Source organism: Boleophthalmus pectinirostris, unplaced genomic scaffold, assembly GCF_026225935.1.
Source record: "Boleophthalmus pectinirostris isolate CB_2022bp ecotype Guang Dong unplaced genomic scaffold, ASM2622593v1 HiC_scaffold_19, whole genome shotgun sequence".
In the NCBI taxonomy this organism is placed as follows: Eukaryota; Metazoa; Chordata; class Actinopteri; order Gobiiformes; family Gobiidae; genus Boleophthalmus; species Boleophthalmus pectinirostris.
In genome coordinates, this window is record NW_026571140.1 from 3,530,889 (window position 1) to 3,549,638 (window position 18,750).

Here is an 18,750-nt window from a genome sequence, read left to right on the forward strand (position 1 = left end):
ACCAACTGTAAAGACACACATAAATTGTAATTTGTTTAGATCAAATTTAATAAAATCTGCTTAAAAATGACCAAAACACAAACAAAATGTGACTATACCGACTCACATGTTCGTCACGGTCTCTGCATATAAATTTTCCTTAATTATGGACTCATTTCACATTTTTATTATTACCAATTTTTATTAAAAAATGTGGTCACCCTATGCAAAAAGTAGCTTTAATCTGATACTAACCTTCATTATTTTTCGTGTCTTAACCATAACATTTCCTAACTTACATTAAAGTTTCATCACTGTGAATGACCAGCCACTATATTTTCTATTTCACTTATCGACTGTATAAATAAAGACATAAGAAACCTGGTAACTGCTGCATTACAAATAGGGACAGCCTCAATGAGCTTCATTTGACTGTCCAACTCTTCTTTATACAGTTGAAGGTGCACATTCGTGAGCTCTTTGTTCGAGTCGTGTATCTTGTAATAAACTCCTTTTTACCTGTTGTATTTTTTCTGAATACGAGTGTGTGTATATGTCGGGTTCACAAGAAAACAGAACACGTGGAAACAAAAAATTTATTACACTTTAAATCGACAATAATTAGTATCCATAAGAACCGTGTTTAAATACCGTATTTTAACAAACCTATATGTACACACCACTATAAACATGTTGAAAAGAGACCCGAACATTCACGTAAAGACAGATTTGTAACCATCATTGTAACACCTCCAGTTTGGTTCTTTTAAAGGCACTGGGCTAAAACTAACAGGCTAAAGCTAACAGAGTATAAAGGCACAAACCCACAGTCCAGTGCTGCGAAAAGGAAAGACAGAAGTAAAAAAACAAACAAAAAAAGAAACTAAAATCAACTACATTCAGTATGTGTTCTTCTGCTCATCAATGTGCTGTTTCTGCTCAATGTAAATTTCCGCAGTATGGCTTTTTGCATCAATTCAATAAACTTCATTTGTCATTATGTTTTAAGTGCACATGACAGTAGTTACAAGAGTTAATGTTACACTAGTGTTGGGTCTTTCTGGTGCAAATCTGTTGATATGATGATAAGGGATAATAACTGACAGTAAACCATTAAATGTAATCATGTTTAGTCAAAGATAGAGTGACCAGATTATCAAATAAAAAAATGGGACATCCCTGGTTTGGGTTGGTTGGTAATAATAAAATTGTGAAACGAGAGCGTAATTAAGGAATTAAAGAAAATTGTTCTGCACTTGGCACTAATGTGAGTCAGTATAGTCACATTTTCTTTGTTTTGATCATTTTTAAGCAGCTTTTCTGTACTTTACTGAAACAAATAATAATTTATGCTTCTCTTTACTGTTGGCAGGGATCAAATTGGTCCAAAATAGGGACACCAGGGACATTTTTTGTATAAAACTGGGACAAATCAGTGGTTTTAGATAAATCTGTTGGGACAGGGGACACAGGGCTCAGAACTGGGACTGTCCCAGGGAAGTAGACATCTGGTCACACTATGAGCTCAAATGTTGAATAAAACTGGACAAATCAGCTGATTTTGGTCCGTCTCCACAGAGGAGGTAAAGTCAGGAGTGGAAGTTTGGTAGAAGGGTTTCACCTGAGTTCCTGAGTTGTTTTTCCAATTTGTGCGAGTGTTGGTTTGCAGGACCACATGAACACATAAGTGTTACCTAGCAACCATGATGTTAACAAGGGTCAAAAAGTGTCTAAAATGCACAAATGGTTGTGATTAGACTAATAAACATAAATCACTTAAATAAATGAAGGTTTAAACCAGAGGTGGGCAAACTACGGCCCGGGGGCCATATGCGGCCCTTTAATCTTTTTAATCCGGCCCACCAAACTTGAATAATAATGATAATATAATAATTTTCAATTTCAAATTTCAATAATTTTCAATTTTAAAAGTAATTTCAATAAATAGTAAATACTGTGAGACTGATATTTTGTTGTAATGAGTTTCAATGATGAGATATTTTAATGTTCAATATGTTTTCTACATATCCCATGTTATTTTTTCTCTTATGAGGATTCATCAGCTCCTGGTCTGACCCTTCTGTCAAATTTTAGAACTCTTTGTGGCCCACAACTCAAAAAGTTTGCCCACCCCTGGTTTAAACTGTCATAAAAATTCCTTCCTTGTGTATAAATTGTCACTTTTGGATGGGATTTTTAGTGTTTCTCTATTCTTCTACTTTTATACTTGACTCAGCTTTTTACCACACCACGAGTACTATCCCACCAAACAAAGTATTAATAATAAAAACATGAAAGCTGTCATATGCACTTCAAACTCGTCCTTCCATTAGAATAAGCAGCGTATAATCTTTACATTATTCACAACAAACGTGCCGAGTAACAGTGATTCAGCAGTAGAGTAACGTCGCTCTGGTCCACACAGTGTTTCATCATGACTTACATTTAAAGAGAAGATCTTCAAGCATGCACCAGATTGGACTGAAAAGATGTAGTGTGACCTGCCACCACGTTAGGATTTTTGCAATTAGGGATTCACTTTAAAGAAGACATATTGTGCTTTAAGACACTCGTGGATCATTAGGTTATAATTTGCACATTTTAAATCGCAATGTTGATCTAAACGATTTAATAAAAGAAACAAGTGAAATAATTTACAGGTTGGGAATTGTGGTGTCCAATGAGGTATACTCTGTAAAAGTCATCGCAAAGTTCTGCTCTGCTGGGCCATGCTCCAAGTCCCTCCTATGGAGCCCACGCATATCACTGAATGTTTCACTTTCACTCATTTTGCTCTCTATGCCAAGTCGCTCCCCTTTCAGAGTACCACAATCAGCGTGCATCCCGCTAATGAAACTACTGCACATCACATCAGGTTTGTTGCTGTGTACAGTTTTTGTATATTTATGGAGAATTGGGAGCATGGGTGTGGGCGGAGCTAACAGTAAGGAGGCCAATGAGGTTCATTTGGTCTTCTGATATTTTATGTTATTAGGTTCTTTTTTCAGACCTAGAGTTTTGTTTCATACCTGACAGTTTCGACTGCTCACTTAGCGTCAAAACCTGTTTAAATCAGTTGACCAGACACGTCACAGCAACATCACATGACCACTCTGAGGAGGAGCACTAGTGAGCAGTCGAAACTGTCAGGTATGAAAACAAAACTCTAGGTCTGAAAAAAGAACCTAATAACATAACAGTAATGAGGGGTTGGAAAAGGGCCCAGGAGAGATCACTAAATTACTGAAACATAGAGCAATGACATCTAAAATCTCTTCAGGCATGTTTTTGATGAGGGAACAATAGTACACATTATGCACAAAACTGCATAATAGCCCCTCTTTAAGAAAATTAAACAGGAGAACGAAGTAAAGAGCAGTGATCGGAGCAATGACGTCCTGAATACAGGAGAATAAAGATCACTCCAAATACAACTCTGAGAGGGTCAATGAGAAGTTAAAAACAAGTGACATGGTTAAAAGCTCTGAAAAGTCGATTTTGCACAATATGTCCCTTTAAATGATCCGCCAGTGTATGAGCTAGTCCTTCACACAGACTCCTGCCAGGGGGCGCTGTGAGGTCAGTTTCTGCTGAAGGCTCCCTGGGCAGCGCTGGAGGCGGCGCTGGAGGCAGCGGTCTGGAAGGTGCGGTTGGTCAAGACGCCCTGAGAGAACTCCTGCTGGGCCTTGGTGAAGCTGGCCCCTGTCCTCCGGTACTTAGAGTGCACCTAGAACACACACACACACACACACCAGCAGGTTTAGAGAGGAACAGGAAAGACTGGAACAATAAAGGAAAAGCAGGTCTAATAATATGAGCAGAAGACCAAGAGGAGCACATTCACCTGAAATATATGACTGAGAAATGAATCGATTTGATTTGGTGAAAAATAATGGCATGAAAACAAAAGTCAAACTTTAAATGACTGAACCAAGTGTTGTTGTTTTGTTTGTTTTGTATTGTATGTTTTATATTTTTTGTTTATATTGTTTCCCTCGGGCTGAGAGTCACTTGTCCCATTTGTGAGGAAACATTCAGTGTTTCAGGAAGCAAGGAAGAAATACAACATACACGACCAGGACACACCTCTCATTCAATGTTTTTTTTTTAACAAATTTTTATACAAACACAAGACAAGGATTTATATTTGAATCCTTGCTGCACACCGTTGACCTCCTCTCAATGAGGTCACCTGAAATGGTTTTCACTTCACAACTCTGCTGTGTCAGGGTCATGAAATACCATAGTGCAAAGCAGTGAAAATATATAAAACAAATGTTGTTATATTGAGTTTAATTTTTGCTTGCTACATTCCAAGTGTCATTCATAGTTTTGATGACTTCAGTGAGAATCTACACTGTAAATAATCATGAAAATAAAGACTAAACGTTAAATGAAAAGTGCATCCAGACTTTGGACTTGTAGTGAATCTGGATTCAGTCTGACCCAAACCAGCACTTATTACTGCATATACTGTAAGTAGTGTAAGTACTATAAGTAGTGTAAGTAGTGTTTATGATGTCATGTGAGGGTGTGGTACCATTTTGAGGAGGATGACGCCCAGTACAGAGTTGACAGTGAAGAATCCTGCCACCACCATCATGGTGACAGCCACAGCCAGGTTCTGCTGGATCATGCTGATGGCTGCGATCCAGCCGCTGTCAAACACACACACAAACACACAAACACACAAACACACAAACACACACACACAAACACAAACACACAAACACAGTCATTATAGTTAGATTAAGTAACTTTGGGGCTGTATTAGCTCTTTTTGTTAGACTGAAATAAGAGACAGAGGCAGAGCCTGCTCTTTCAAATGTTCAGTGGTGAAATCCACAAAGAAAAAAGTTTGTGTTGGCATGAAGAAAGCAGCAAGGAATTAGAATTTAATGATACAACAGTTTAGACTGCATGATATGATACAGGCTCTCATCTACCTGTCCCCCCAACTGTCCCCCGGCTCTCACCTGTTGCCCCAGCCAGGGATGCCCACCGTCTGGATGATGTACACCACCACTTGGAAGAAGAAGACAAAGAAAAAGAAGAAGAAGCTGAACGAGCTGTCAGACCTGGAGACAGAGACAAAGATTCAAATAATAAATTAAAGCTCATAAGAGTCAGTTTGGTGTGATATAGGACGTCTGTGTGCACGAGGAGTGTACCTGAACGCCTTGTACACGGGTCTGTACCAGCACACAAAGGCCACAGGGGTGAAGAGCACGAACCACAGGATGGACAGGCCGAAGTCCACCCCGTGTGAGTTGGCGTTCACTGTGAAGTACGCCAGGCAGCCCAGGACGTTCAGGAACAGGGTGGCACTGTGGACTGAGGACAGGAGACCAAGTACAGGGTTAGAACAAGGAAGAACAGATCAAAGTCATAGTTGGGGTTTGGGGTTAAATAAGATGAGGAAGGCACATATAAAATATATAATAACCCGCTATCTGCTACGGTCCACATAGGAAGTGTTCATGGGTCATCATCTCGATTTAAATATTGTGGCTCCTCTCTCTGTAACTGCTGCTGTGAGTCTCATCATTTTGGTCTTAAAATGTTCATATTAACTCACTCTACATGATCCTGGGGGATTTTATTTCACTATTTGTCCACAATATGGAACGGCTCCAAATTTGCCCTTATAACTGCAGGCCTCGATGAGCTTTATTTGACTGGAGCTGAAGGCTGTGGGTGATGTCACACTCCTTTTGTTCACTTCTTTATCTACAGGCAGGAATAATACCGATCTGATCAGCTTGATATAAATACGTTGTTTAAAAAAAAAAAAAAAAACAAAAACATCCTCATTTCAGGGTTCCCACTTTTTCCACCGACAAAATTTCAAAACTTTTCCATTACTTTTTCATGACCTAAAGTGAATTTTCCATGACTTTACAGCACCTACATGTGTAGAACTGATCAGACTTTTAGGGCTACATATGAAATGTGAACTCTTTCCACTCACCTTATGGTTTGGGATTATAGTTTTTGAACATTCAGAATTCAAAACTGTCAGTGCATTTATTATCGTCTCTTTTAAACAAAAGTTGCAGATGTTCGGAAATAATGAGAATAACCTCATGAGAACTTAACAGAACGCTGCAGTTGTGTGAAAGAGATACTAAAATTCCATGACTTTTCCAGGCCTGGATAATGACATTTTAAATTTCCATGACTTGTCCAGGATTTCCATGACTGTGGGAACCCTGCCAATTGACAAATATTAGTTGAACAGTTTGTAATGTGACCAAGGTTCTATGAATTGCAGATGATTTCTTCACAGTAAAAGGGTGTACACAGACGCACATCACCTGGGTGATATGACAAACAATGACTTATCAAAAACAAATGAATTTGATAGTAAATTCCTGAACAGAAACAATACAGTGTAAAGTTAATCATTACCATTTAATACTAAGATAGTGTCATTTCCTCCTCCGCTGTCTTCCCTAAGCTCCAAACCACATGATCTTATCTGTACACCTCCCAGCACCCAAACTGAGCACTGACCATAGGAAAGAACTCGACTTCTTGAAGACTGGGCTAATCGTACAGCTCTGATGTGGCCTATATTCAGTGTTGGGAAGGTGACTTTTAAAATGTATTCTCCTACAGATTACAGATTACAGACCCCAAAATGTAGTTTGTAATGTAATCCATTAAATTACTTAAAGTGAGTAAGACAATAAAAAGCCCAGAGTTTACTTAACCGAATTAAAAATATTATTGATAGAAGATGAGGAGACATGTCCACACAGCATGGTTTAGTCCTGTTAAATCCTGGTTTAGTCCTGGTTTAGACCTAGTTTAGACCTGGTTTTAGTCCTGGTTTAGACCTGGTTTAGACCTGGTTTAGACCTGGTTTAGACCTAGTTTTAGACCTAGTTTTAGACCTAGTTTTAGACCTAGTTTTAGACCTAGTTTAGTGCCCGGCAATGAGTGGAATTATGGGGGGAAAAAAAAAAGGGGGATATAGTCCAAAATGTAAAAACAGGAAAATACCGCTGTGTAATCCATTTATTTCAACAAACTAACTGTAATCCAGTTACCAGTCATTGAAACAGTAACTGTAACTGAATACAGTTACTCATAACTTGTACTCTGATTACATAACTCCGGTACATGTAATCTGTTACTCTCCAACATTGAATATATTAGATGGCTCCTCAGACTGAAGGTGTTTTGGGAGAGTAGACTCCAACACAGATGACAGACCCAAAGTAAAGAGGAGCCTTACACATCCACAGGTAGTACATCCTCCTGCAGATCCTCCTGTACTCCTCTGGGATCTCCTCCTCAAAGTCCTGGTAGAAACACGGCTTCACCGGGAAGAACTTGGGCAGAGGAGGCCAGTTGTTCTCCTTCACTGGAACAGCAAAGCAGAAACATTCACTCTGATTATTGTGTTCTTTCCCAACATCCAAACAGGCTCTGAACTTTAAACCTTACATTTCAATATCTGATAAAAAAAAATGTTTACCAAACCATTCCCACTGTGGCAATTGCTTTTAAAAAAAACTCCCTAGAGTGTTTCATAAAGGTGACTTGCCCTTTGTACTGTAGCAGTCCCTCTGGCTACATCAGACTGGATATTGAAAAGGTGTGGCTCTGTGGCCAGCTCTCAAAATAACCTTTAGTGTTCTAATGACATCACAATTTTGAACAATTCCTATAGATTAAACCTGAGCTGAAGGCCGGGTCAGAATTTCTATGGTCTGCAGAGTTTGCTGTTGAACTGGCTGCAGTTACTTGCGCACACAAAATCTGATTATGCTCACATGTTTGATATTATAAAACTATTCAAAAGGCATGTGAAAAGACAAATCATCCAGTTTCTTTCTGGTCATGGTCCCTCTCATCACTCACGTCAGATTCTGTGATTTGCATTTCATTTAAATCATCTTAAACGTCCAGAAATCAGATTATAATCAGATTTTGCATGTAAACAAAGCCATTGTCAGATTTGTTGACCTGGTTTATCCTTCATATTTCTGTAAATACTGGGCCTGTCCACATGAAACAAACACTGACACAAATATTGCTGTGCAAAAATATCAAAATATTTATATATCAGATCGTTTAATGTGATGATAAAGTATCGATGGGCTGCTGTATCAATATATTGCCAAGAGTATTTTTTGGTATATTTTACTACGTTATTTTGTTACAGCTACACTTTTGTTGCTTGTTTAGTGGAAGGAAACTCATTTATGTGCCATATTTGTCATTTTCACTGTTTTGATGATTAAAATGTTTGTGTTTCATATGAACTTTGCAAAAGAAGTGGTTTAATAAAGACTTTTAGTATCACAGCCACGTTTTAGCCATTTTTTTTACTGAACCGTATCGAATCGATTTGAAATATCAAAGTGCACTTTATCGAGATATGTATCGTATTGTGGCCTATGTATCGAGGTTTGTATCGTATCGAAAACTTCTTAATGATGCGCAGCCCTAAACAGAAAGTTCAGCATCTTCTCTGTCACTATTGTCCTGAAGTCCGCCACACACTACAGGATATTCCAGTCTTAAATGATTTTTATATTAAGTTTTAAGGTTAAACTCATCCTACTCCTTTTGAGCACCAGGTCCCAAATATGTTCATGTAAATATCACTATTTTTATATTGTTTTTGAATTTTGAAATATCTGGCTCAAACAAATAAATACATTTTTTAAACGTGCAACAAAAAGTGCACACCACAGACATGAGGAGAATCATATGAAATTTTAAATCTCTGATCACAAAGACTGCAGCAGGATCTGTCTGCAGACCACAGGATATAAAGTTGTGAACTAACCTCGTGTCAGCTGTTTCCTGTCTACAGTAAAACCACTCACTCTGAGAAAACTACTACTCTACTTCTAGTTTAGATACAAGACAATCTGTGTTATTATTATTTGTGAAATGTGGTGCAAAACTTCAGATACATGATTTTTAAAGCATAAAATATTGGAGATAAAGTCCACAGGAAGTAGAGTCACTATCACTAATCTGCAGGAAGTACTCTCACCTTTTTACTTTTAAAGAACGACTCAAACTGGATTAATAGCATTTCTGTGGACAGGGGGTCATAATTTGCAGGACAAATTCTATGGATAATGTGGATGAGATGCTGCAGTTTAAATATACAGCTTTACAAGAGTCATAAAGTCGCCTCATTCATTTTGCAGTTTCCCGAGTTTATATCTTGTACTTCTGTGTCCGTCATTCCGTCTGCCCCTGACGTTCTGTTTTATTGGCTGTTGACTGAAGCGTTATTGTACCATTGCTGATGTTTGGTGGCTACAATATGACAGAGCAGCTCAGAGTCACACTGACACCACACACACCAGAAGAGCAGCGGCTTCAAAATCACACACAAAGTCAGGTCACGCCTCCCTGAAGTTGGGAAGAAGCAAATCGCAGCCAAAATCAGGCAAATTCTCCTGTAGTGTGTGGAGGCCTTTATATGACAACTTTGTGAAGCTGCTTTCAAACAAATACGGTTAAATTTTTGTGAATCCAGCAAGTTACAGGCTCCTATAGTCCATCTGATCTGTGCCTACCATTTTATCAATGACTTGAGCTGAAAGAAAAAGTAGTGCAGTGTGTAGTGTTCTGATGTGCAGTGTGGCAGGTGCAGTGACAGGTGCAGTGCTTACCTCCAGAGTTGGGTCGTGGTGCACTGCGTGACTCTAACTCTCGTTCTTTCCTCTCCAGCTCCGCCGCCTTCCTCTCTAGCTCCTCCTGCTGTTTGGCCAGACTCGCCGCAGCAGCACTCGCGTTGCCCTACATCAGAAACACAAAGTACTAAAATATATCTTTGTACAGTACATCCATGGTGGGTAAAACATGTATCTAACTAAAAGTACCGTATTTTCCGCACTATTAGGCGCTCTGGATTATAAGGCGTTGAATGGTCTATTTTCAAACTTTTTTCACAAATAAACCGCACCGGACTTTAAAGGAAACCCAACAGTGTGATGGGTGAGTGGTTTTGTTTGTTTGTGGCGTTCACGGTGACTCTGGGCTTTGTTCAGTTGTGGCGTGTAGGGAGGGTGCTGTCTGGGACCAACGGATTGTCGGCGTGTTCACAGTGACTCAGTTGTTCAGTTGTGTCTAGAAGTGGCACATTGCACTCGCTTTTTCGGTTCGTTCCTCCGTTCCGTTCCTCGTCGGTGTGGAGTGATGAGTGTGTCTGTGGGTGTTTGTCGCTGTGCGGTCGCTGTCTGTTCCGTGTGTGTTTGTGTTTTCTGCAGGTGGTGCAGCTTTGCAGTTTACTGAAGTGGTGCTGGGACACCCCAGTGGATTCATGTATAGGGTGTTCTGGATTGTGGGGCGCGCGGTCATTTTTTGATGGGGCTGGAGGCTTTTGAGCGCCAACTATAGTGCGGAAAATACAGTAACTGGTGGAACTTTTAATATTTTGATTTTAATGTTGGAAAAAAAACCTAAACCATATATTCGGATGATGAATGCAGAAATGTGATGATAGTGCTGGATCTGGGTCATATGACAAAAAATATATACTTTTTTCCCCCTTCATATTGATTTATTTTATTCTGTTTTACTAAAAAGAAAAGCTTTAGATTATCTGAGGTAAAAAATGAGTAATACACTGTATGTAATAATGTTGTAAGTATGTTGTATATGCTGTATGTTGTATGTTGTATGCTGTATGTTGTATGTTGTATGCTGTATGCTGTATGCTGTATGCTGTATGCTGTATGCTGTATGCTGTATGTTGTATGCTGTATGCTGTATGTTGTATGCTGTATGTTGTATGTTGTATGCTGTATGTTGTATGCTGTATGTTGTATGTTGTATGCTGTATGTTGTATGCTGTATGTTGTATGCTGTATGTTGTATGCTGTATGTTGTATGCTGTATGTTGTATGTTGTATGCTGTATGTTGTATGCTGTATGTTGTATGCTGTATGTTGTATGCTGTATGTTGTATGCTGTATGTTGTATGCTGTATGTTGTATGCTGTATGTTGTATGCTGTATGTTGTATGCTGTATGTTGTATGCTGTATGCTGTATGCTGTATGCTGTATGTTGTATGCTGTATGTTGTATGTTGTATGTTGTATGTTAGGGGTGTCCAAACTTTTTTCATCAAGGACCACATATCTAGACAGAGACGAAGCAGAGGGCTGATCGAGGGCCGTGGACTGGTGCTCAATACAGTGAATTATTGAAATATGTGCATGTTTAACACGTAATGAGAATGAGCCTCAGTCTTTATTCACGCTAAGATCCTTAAAACCACACACTAAATATTAAATACTGGCTTCATCAAGGTAGATTTTCAAAAAACGTGCAGTAAAAACTTCATTTTTAATTGATGCAAAGTAATTTGGGCCAGTTCACCTGGAAGCCTGAGGGCCAAAAAAAATGTGGGCCATAGTTTGGACATGCCTGTTGTATGCTGTTGGGAGCACTGACCTTTGCACTCTGCTCCACAGACGTCTGCAGGACCGCAGGTTGGGACGAGGGCACTGCAGAGATGGGGACGGTGGTTCCGGTCACAGAGTAACTTCCCTGGACGACACACGAGCAGGACAAACAATAAGAGTGATCAAAGTGAGGATTATACTGTAGTTGTGTTTACTTCTACTAGAACTCATATCACCATTGGCACAGATATGAGTTCCTCAGTATGACACGTACACACCCACTCAAAAATTTAGGCACACCCTCTCAGTCAGTTTTTTTTTTTTAGGTTTACTACTTTATACATTATAATCAGCTCTGTGTATAAGATTCTCCATGGTCTATATGAACCATCTCTCACTCTGAGGAGCTCAGAGACTGACCTCCTGCTGGTGCCCAGAGTCACGACTAAACACAGACAGTCAAGAGTTTCAGGTTCATGCAGCTCAAACCTGGAACAGTCTGAACATGTGACATAGACTCTACTCTGACTCTGTTTAAATCCAGACTGAAAACACTTCTGTTCAGCTGCACATGACTGAAAGGTTTTCATTTTTCATTCTGCACTCTTCTCTCTCATTTAATGTCTTACTGTCTTCTTTAATTTTATGATGATTATTTATGTTTGATTATTTAGTATTGTGATTTTAATGTATTTCTTATCTTATTTCTTTGTTTACAGATTGTGCTTTACAAAGAAACTTGCCTTGTCTACATATTACACAAACATGACACAGTTATAATATAACAGAAATAAGTTATATGGAATTATGTAGTAAAGAAAAAAAAGGAAAGTTCAGCTGCATAGATTTTATATTTTATATTCAAATCCTCAGAATATCCAGCCTTTGCTTTATCCACAGTGTTACAAACTCTTGGCCTTCTCTCAGTGAGCTTCATGATAAAGTCACATGTTTCACTTTGCAGCTGTGCCACGTCAGGGTCAAGAAATATCAAAATGTTTGGAATGTACGTATGAGGTTTTTCTTCACTACATTCATAGTTTTGATGACTTCAGTGAAAGTGTGTGTCCAGACTTATACTGTTAGTGTAGGACACACAGTATATGTGCATATGTAGAGTGGTTTTCTCTTGTGAAACCAGTAGGAGCATGTTTCAGACTCTGTTTAACTTATGTAAATGTCCCTCATGTGCTCAAGATGAATTAGAAAACAGACACCAGCATGTCTCCAGGAAAACCTGTTGTCACAATACCAACAATTCACACTCGATTTGGACACAAGGAAAAGTTCGATACTGCAAAACGATTTCAACATCAGTGATACTAAAAAACATTTTTCACAATAAAAAAAAAAAAAAAATTAAAACACAAAAGAATAGTAGTTTCTTTAAACTGCACTGTATGTAACCTCTGATCTTAGAGTTTAACTTTGATTTGATGTTCATCTCATATAAGTTGTATTTATAAATTTAAAATCTAAATTTTACACAGAGTTCCTTTAAATATTATGACCAAATTGTCTAATAATAATTCTGTTATAGATCTAAGACCATCACTTTTGGCTTCACATCAGCTTTATGCACACGTGTATATCGTGACAGAAGTATTCATGTTATATATGTGAGCGTTTTCAGACTCTGTCATAAGTGTTACCCAGAAAACAGTCTGCCGAGACATTTCTCTGTAGTTTGAGTGTTCAGAAAGAAAATGGTGGAGTGCTGTGTGTCTGTAAGAGCACAGACAGACTGAGGAGGAGAAGAAAAGAAATGATCCAAATAAATCATCAAGTCATCATCCAAATAAATCTGATAGTATATTTCCACTAGAAGTCTATATAAAGAGTAGATCATAAAAACTGTTCCCCAGAAAAAGCACTATTCTGATTTTCACTGGATAAAAATTCTGAGCCTTAAAATCATGGAACTAAATGAACTAAAACACTTCACAAATACAGTAGAACAATTTACAGAGGTTGTACTGTCATTTACTCAGATGTGATGTTTCATGTGAATATCAATTAAGTGTTTACATTTGGCTCATTAGCAGAAAAAATAAAAGAATGTGTTGAAATCAAATCAATATCGTGACCCATACATGGAGATATGTACTGAATCATGAGAAAACTGAATCATTACATCCCTAACTCTTATACTTGTTCTGATACAGCTCAAAATCTTAATCTAAAACTAAATCTAAAACTTTTCAGAAAGGTTCAGTTCTGTCCTGTCAATAGGACTTTTTGGTATTGATACTTGCTAAAATGAGTATCTAGTTTCAGTACTAGTTTTAGTATCGTTTAGTATCGGATTTTCAATACGTTTGACAATCCTATTCCTGTTTAGAGTTTGTAGTATCAGAATTGAGTTTGACATTTTAGTATCGTGACAACACTACAACATATAATAGTCAAAAATAGCAGCTTTATCCAAGTGTCAGTAGAAGTGCCTCTCTGGTCGTTTCAGTGAAATCACTGACCTGTCCGGGGGCAGAGAAGGGGTTGTAGTCTCCCAGCTTCTCGGTGACTCCGCTGGTGGCCGTAGTGACCGAGGCATCCTGCACAAAACCAGCAGATTATTCTTTCACAACATCATTTATTCATGTGGTCACATGACAGGGTGACACAGGCCTGCAGCACCCTCAGGCACCGTCAGAAACAAACCAAACAGAGAGAGCGACACAAGAGCCCGGCTTAAAGACGGAGGCGGGGCCAAGTGACGCGCTAAATCTGACTGTTTTAAAAGAATGAACACTATTTTGTGTTAATATTTGGTTAATGGTTTTGTGTGCAGAGGCAGGCTGCTTGTGTAGACAGATCCAAAGTCAGTTCAGTAACTGTGATTACTTTCTGCACAGCCAACACCCAGAGTACTCACTTACATTTACTTGAGTTACTTTTTTAAAAAGAAATTGTACTTTTCTAGCAGAATACTTTTACTCCTACTTAGGTCACATTTTTATTGAAGTAACATACTGTACTCCAGAGGTGGAACATAACAAAGTAAAAGTAGTCAAGTACTGTACTTGAGTATATATCTTAAGTAGATTTTAAAGTGAAGTACAGATGAGTAAAATGTATACTCAAGTACAGTACTTTTTGCATAGCCTACATCTAAATGGAGGTAGTACTCAGTTACATTTACTTGAATATCTTTTTAAAGAAATAATACTTTTCTAGCAGCAAACATTTACTCCTACTTAGGTCATACTTTTATTGAAATAAGAGTACTCCAGTTGTGGAACATAAAGTAAAAGTAGTAACTGTACTTGAGTATACATTTTAGGTATCTGTACTTAAGGAGATTTTAAATTGAAGAACAGATACCTAAAATGTGTACTCAAGTACAGTACTTTTTGCATAGCCTACATCCAGATGGAGGTAGTACTCAATTACATTTATTTGAGTAATGTTTTAAAGAAATTGTACTTTTTTAGCAACATACTTTTACTCTTACTTGTTTTTTGTGTTTTTTTTAGTTTTTTTTAGTTGAAGTAATATACTGTTCTCCAGAGGTGGAACATAAAGTAAAGTAGTAAAGTACTGTACTTAAGTATACATTTCTGGTATCTGTACTTTACTTGACTAGAATTAAAAGTGAAGAACAAATACCTAAAATGTATCTTCAAGTACAGTACAGTTTTGCATAGCCCACATCCAAATGGAGGTAGTACTCAGTTACATTTATTTGAGTAACTTTTTAAAGAAATTGTACTTTTCCAGCAGCATATTTTTACTCCTACTTAGGTCATATTTTTATTGAAGTAACATACAGTACTCTAGAAGTGGAACATAACAAAGTAAAAGTGGTAAAGTATACAAGTACGTACTCGAGTATACATTTCTGGTATCTGTACTTTACTTAAGTAGATATTAAAGTGAAGTACAAATACCTAAAATGTATACTCAAGTACAGTACTTTTTGCATAGCCTACATCCAGAGGGAGGTAGTACTCATTTACATTTATTTGAGTAACTTTTTAAATAAATTGTACTTTTCTAGCAGCATACTTTTACTCCTACTTAGGTCATATTTTTATTTGATTTATTTGAAGTAACATTCTGTACTCTAGAGGTGGAATATAACAAAGTAAAAGTAATAAAGTACTGTACTTGAGTATACATTTTAGTATCTGTACTTTATTTAAAGTGGGTACTTTCTACTTTTACTTTACTACAGGTATCTGTACTTCTGTACTCCATTACATTTTTGAACAGGACTGAAAAGTAAAAGTATTTTTTATTACAGTTTGAGACCTGCTGAAAGACTGAGGCTTTATTTTAACACGATTGTAGTTTGAGTATCTGTACTTTTACTTAAGTAACAACATAGAGTACTTCTTCCACCACTGCAGTAGTTCTACTTCAGTAAAAGCTTTTGTAGACTCACTCAAGAGGAACCGAAATTTGATGTTGCAAGAAGAAATGCTCTGACCACTACTCTGTACTTCTACTTGAGTAATATTACTTTGAAACAGTACTCTTACTTGAGTACAATTTTTGGCAGCTCTACCACCTCTGGGTAGTTACCCAGACATGCCCAAACTAACTAACTAAACTAACTAACTAACTTTAACTACATTGTACATAAATCTTACTACAGTGGTGAAAAGTAATGAAGTACAAAAGTTAAAGTACTGGACTCAAGTACCAATTTCAAGCTAAAAATATAAACATAAAATACAATCACTTTTATTTATTCATGTTGCTACTGTTGACCAAAAATCTATGTGAAATACTTTCACATTTTACTCTTAAAGTACATTTCTAAACATACCTCAATACTTTTCATCTGATACACTCCGTTCCACCTTGTGACGTCATGTCACATGTGGCAATACAGGAAGTGCTCCGTTGTGTTTTTAACCTCCATACACTTTCACTAGAATCATTTGGATCATTTCTGTCTTAAAATTTCCAATCTCTACTAAACAGAAGCAAAACGGACCAGTTAAGTTAAAGTAAAAAAAGTTTAATTCTGCCTCTTCGTGACATCACAAGGTGGAACAGAGCATTTTGAGGTTTGGGGATGTAGACAGACTAAACCATAAAGAGTTACTCAAACATGTGTGAGTGAACTAAAACACAACTCTGAGCTATTTTTGAGGAGGTAAAAACATTCTAACATGACTAAACGCTCCTGAGAGTTTTGCGTAATACGGTACTTTAAACTTTAAAATAAGTACACTACTCTTTCACTGGGCTTAGTATAAACACAAAATTAGAAAAATAGACTTGATTTGAATCTTAATTTGTCAAAAAGTCCTAAGCTATCTATGCCCTGAGTTGTTTTTGTGAGAAATTCCATGGCGTCTGTTAATGGCGTCTCCTCTCATCCATACACCTGTTGCCTCGTCTCTCACCTGCGCGCGCGATTCACCGACGAAAACACGCCAAAAACGCACTATTTCTCTTGATTTAACTGCTAATATTACGAAATACAGTAGAACATTTCCCGCTTTGGTTAAAACTGAGACTACAAACCCAGGAAATGCAAGGACCGAACCTTTCTACGCACCAACCAACCAAACAGGTTTCGGTAGCTTACACCATATTGCACCAGCGCCCTGCAATTTCAGATCCAAATCAAACTCCCAAACAAAAGAACTAACCTGGAACGGGTTTACGTCCACGGGATCTGCGAACGGATTACTGTCAAAGTCCGACATGTTTTGGAGTAGTTGGAGAAAAATAAAACCCGAGTGCGCGCTTCCTCCCCGTGGCACCAGTCCTCTTTCTCTCCTGATGCCTCCGCCGCCTGCTGCTGCTGCTGCTGCTCCGGTGCTCCAGTCCTCCAGCCGTGCGTGTGCGCCTGCGCCACCGGGCCCCGGAGCGCACCACGTCACCACAGCAGAGGCAGGAGGAGAACAGGAGGAGAGGCCGAGTCACTTGTGAGCCATTAGCGCCCTTTATTTGGGGAAATAACATTAGAGGCTTTATTTTTAGAGGGATAAAAGACAAACGAGGTGAACTGCGCTCCTCGTGATCATCTGGTTGAAGTTATTGGCTGCAGAACGATCCCGGAGCGGTGGATGGAAGTGAAGACTTTTACTAAACGAACTGGAGATACCTGAAAGCCCAGCGGAGCTTCTTAGCATATGAATGATTAGACTATGCACATTCAGTGTTGGGAAGGTGACTTTTAAAATGTACTCCCCTACAGATTACAGATTACATACACCAAAATGTAGTTTGTAACATAATCCATTAAATTACTTAAAGTGAGTAACGTAATCTGATTATTTTGGATTACTTGATTTGCTGTAGAGAAACAAAGACAAGGAAATCTTCACATAAGATGTTTTGTCTGATAAAAGAAAATAAAAAGCCCAGACTTTACTCAACCAAATAAAAAATATTATTAATAGAAGAGGAGGAAACATGTCAGCGCAGCATGATTTAGTCCTGCTTTAATCCTGGTTTAGATCTGGTTTAGACCTGGTTTAGATCTAGTTTAGACCTGGTTTTAATCCTGGTTTTAATCCTGGTTTAGTCCTGGTTTAGACCTGGTTTTAGTCCTGGTTTAGACCTGGTTTTAATCCTGGTTTAGTCCTGGTTTAGACCTGGTTTTAGTCCTGGTTTAGACCTGGTTTTAATCCTGGTTTAGACCTGGTTTAGTCCTGGTTTAGACCTGGTTTAGTCCTGGTTTAGATCTGGGGATACAGCCCGAAATGTGAAAACAGTAAAATACTGCAGTGTAATCCATTTATTTCAACCAAGTAACTGTAATCCAAATATCACGCACTGAAACAGTAACTGTAACTGAATACAGTTACTCATAATTTGTACTCTGATTATGTAACTCCGGTACATGTAATCTGTTACTCCCCAACACTGATATGATATGAATGATTGGCCTATGCACATTACAGGCCGAATATTTCGCAGTGACTCACGTGAGCTTTTAAGCCGCGTTATGATGTTGTTACTTCATCCAAAACAGATCTGGAGTTGTGTTTTGATTTTTCTTCACACACACATGTTTGAGTAACACTTTATTATTACTGTGTCAACATCTCCAAAGCTCAAACTGCTCTGTTACACCTCGTGATGTCATGAAGTTGTCAAGTTAACAGCTCCCTTTTATATTTTGTTTAGTTGAGATCTGGAATGCCAAGGCTGAAATGATCCAAGTGATTCTAGTGGAGTTTAAAAACACAGTGGAGCACTTCCTGTATTGCCACGTGACATCACAAGGATTCAGTTTGACAGAAGAACAGACAAAAGCAAAACCAAAACATATTCTAAACTGTTGATTGATGAAAGTAATCTGTGTGTCATATGTTCATTCATTTTTCAAAATAAAACCAAAAATAAGAAAATGAGAAAACAACTTGTCTTCATTATTTGTCTCCAAAACCAAAATGAAAAAATGGATAATGATTCTTTT

General features: G+C 38.0%; 1 protein-coding gene across 1 annotated transcript; it reads right to left on the reverse strand.

Annotated features, from left to right (window-relative positions):
* Positions 1–561: 561 nt before the first annotated feature.
* scamp2l (secretory carrier membrane protein 2, like) lies at positions 562–17,144 on the reverse strand. The gene is made up of 9 exons (XM_020932389.2): positions 16,973–17,144; positions 13,841–13,918; positions 11,416–11,511; positions 9,630–9,756; positions 7,223–7,351; positions 5,151–5,313; positions 4,956–5,057; positions 4,520–4,637; positions 562–3,706 (listed from the first exon to the last, which is right to left on the reverse strand). The coding sequence occupies exons 1-9, from the start codon at positions 17,027–17,029 to the stop codon at positions 3,560–3,562; spliced, it is 1,017 nt and encodes a 338-aa protein (XP_020788048.1). The 5' UTR covers positions 17,030–17,144; the 3' UTR covers positions 562–3,559.
* Between the last annotated feature and the right edge of the window lie 1,606 nt (positions 17,145–18,750).

Coding starts and splice junctions, on each gene's coding strand:
- scamp2l (XM_020932389.2), bottom strand. CDS start 17,029: ATGTCGGACTTTGACAGTAATCCGTTCGCAGATCCCGTGGACGTAAAC. Junction 13,919..16,972: donor TGGACGTAAACCCGTTCCAG/GTTAGTTCTTTT, acceptor GGTTTTGTGCAG/GATGCCTCGGTCACTACGGC. Junction 11,512..13,840: donor CCTTCTCTGCCCCCGGACAG/GTCAGTGATTTC, acceptor TGTGTCGTCCAG/GGAAGTTACTCTGTGACCGG.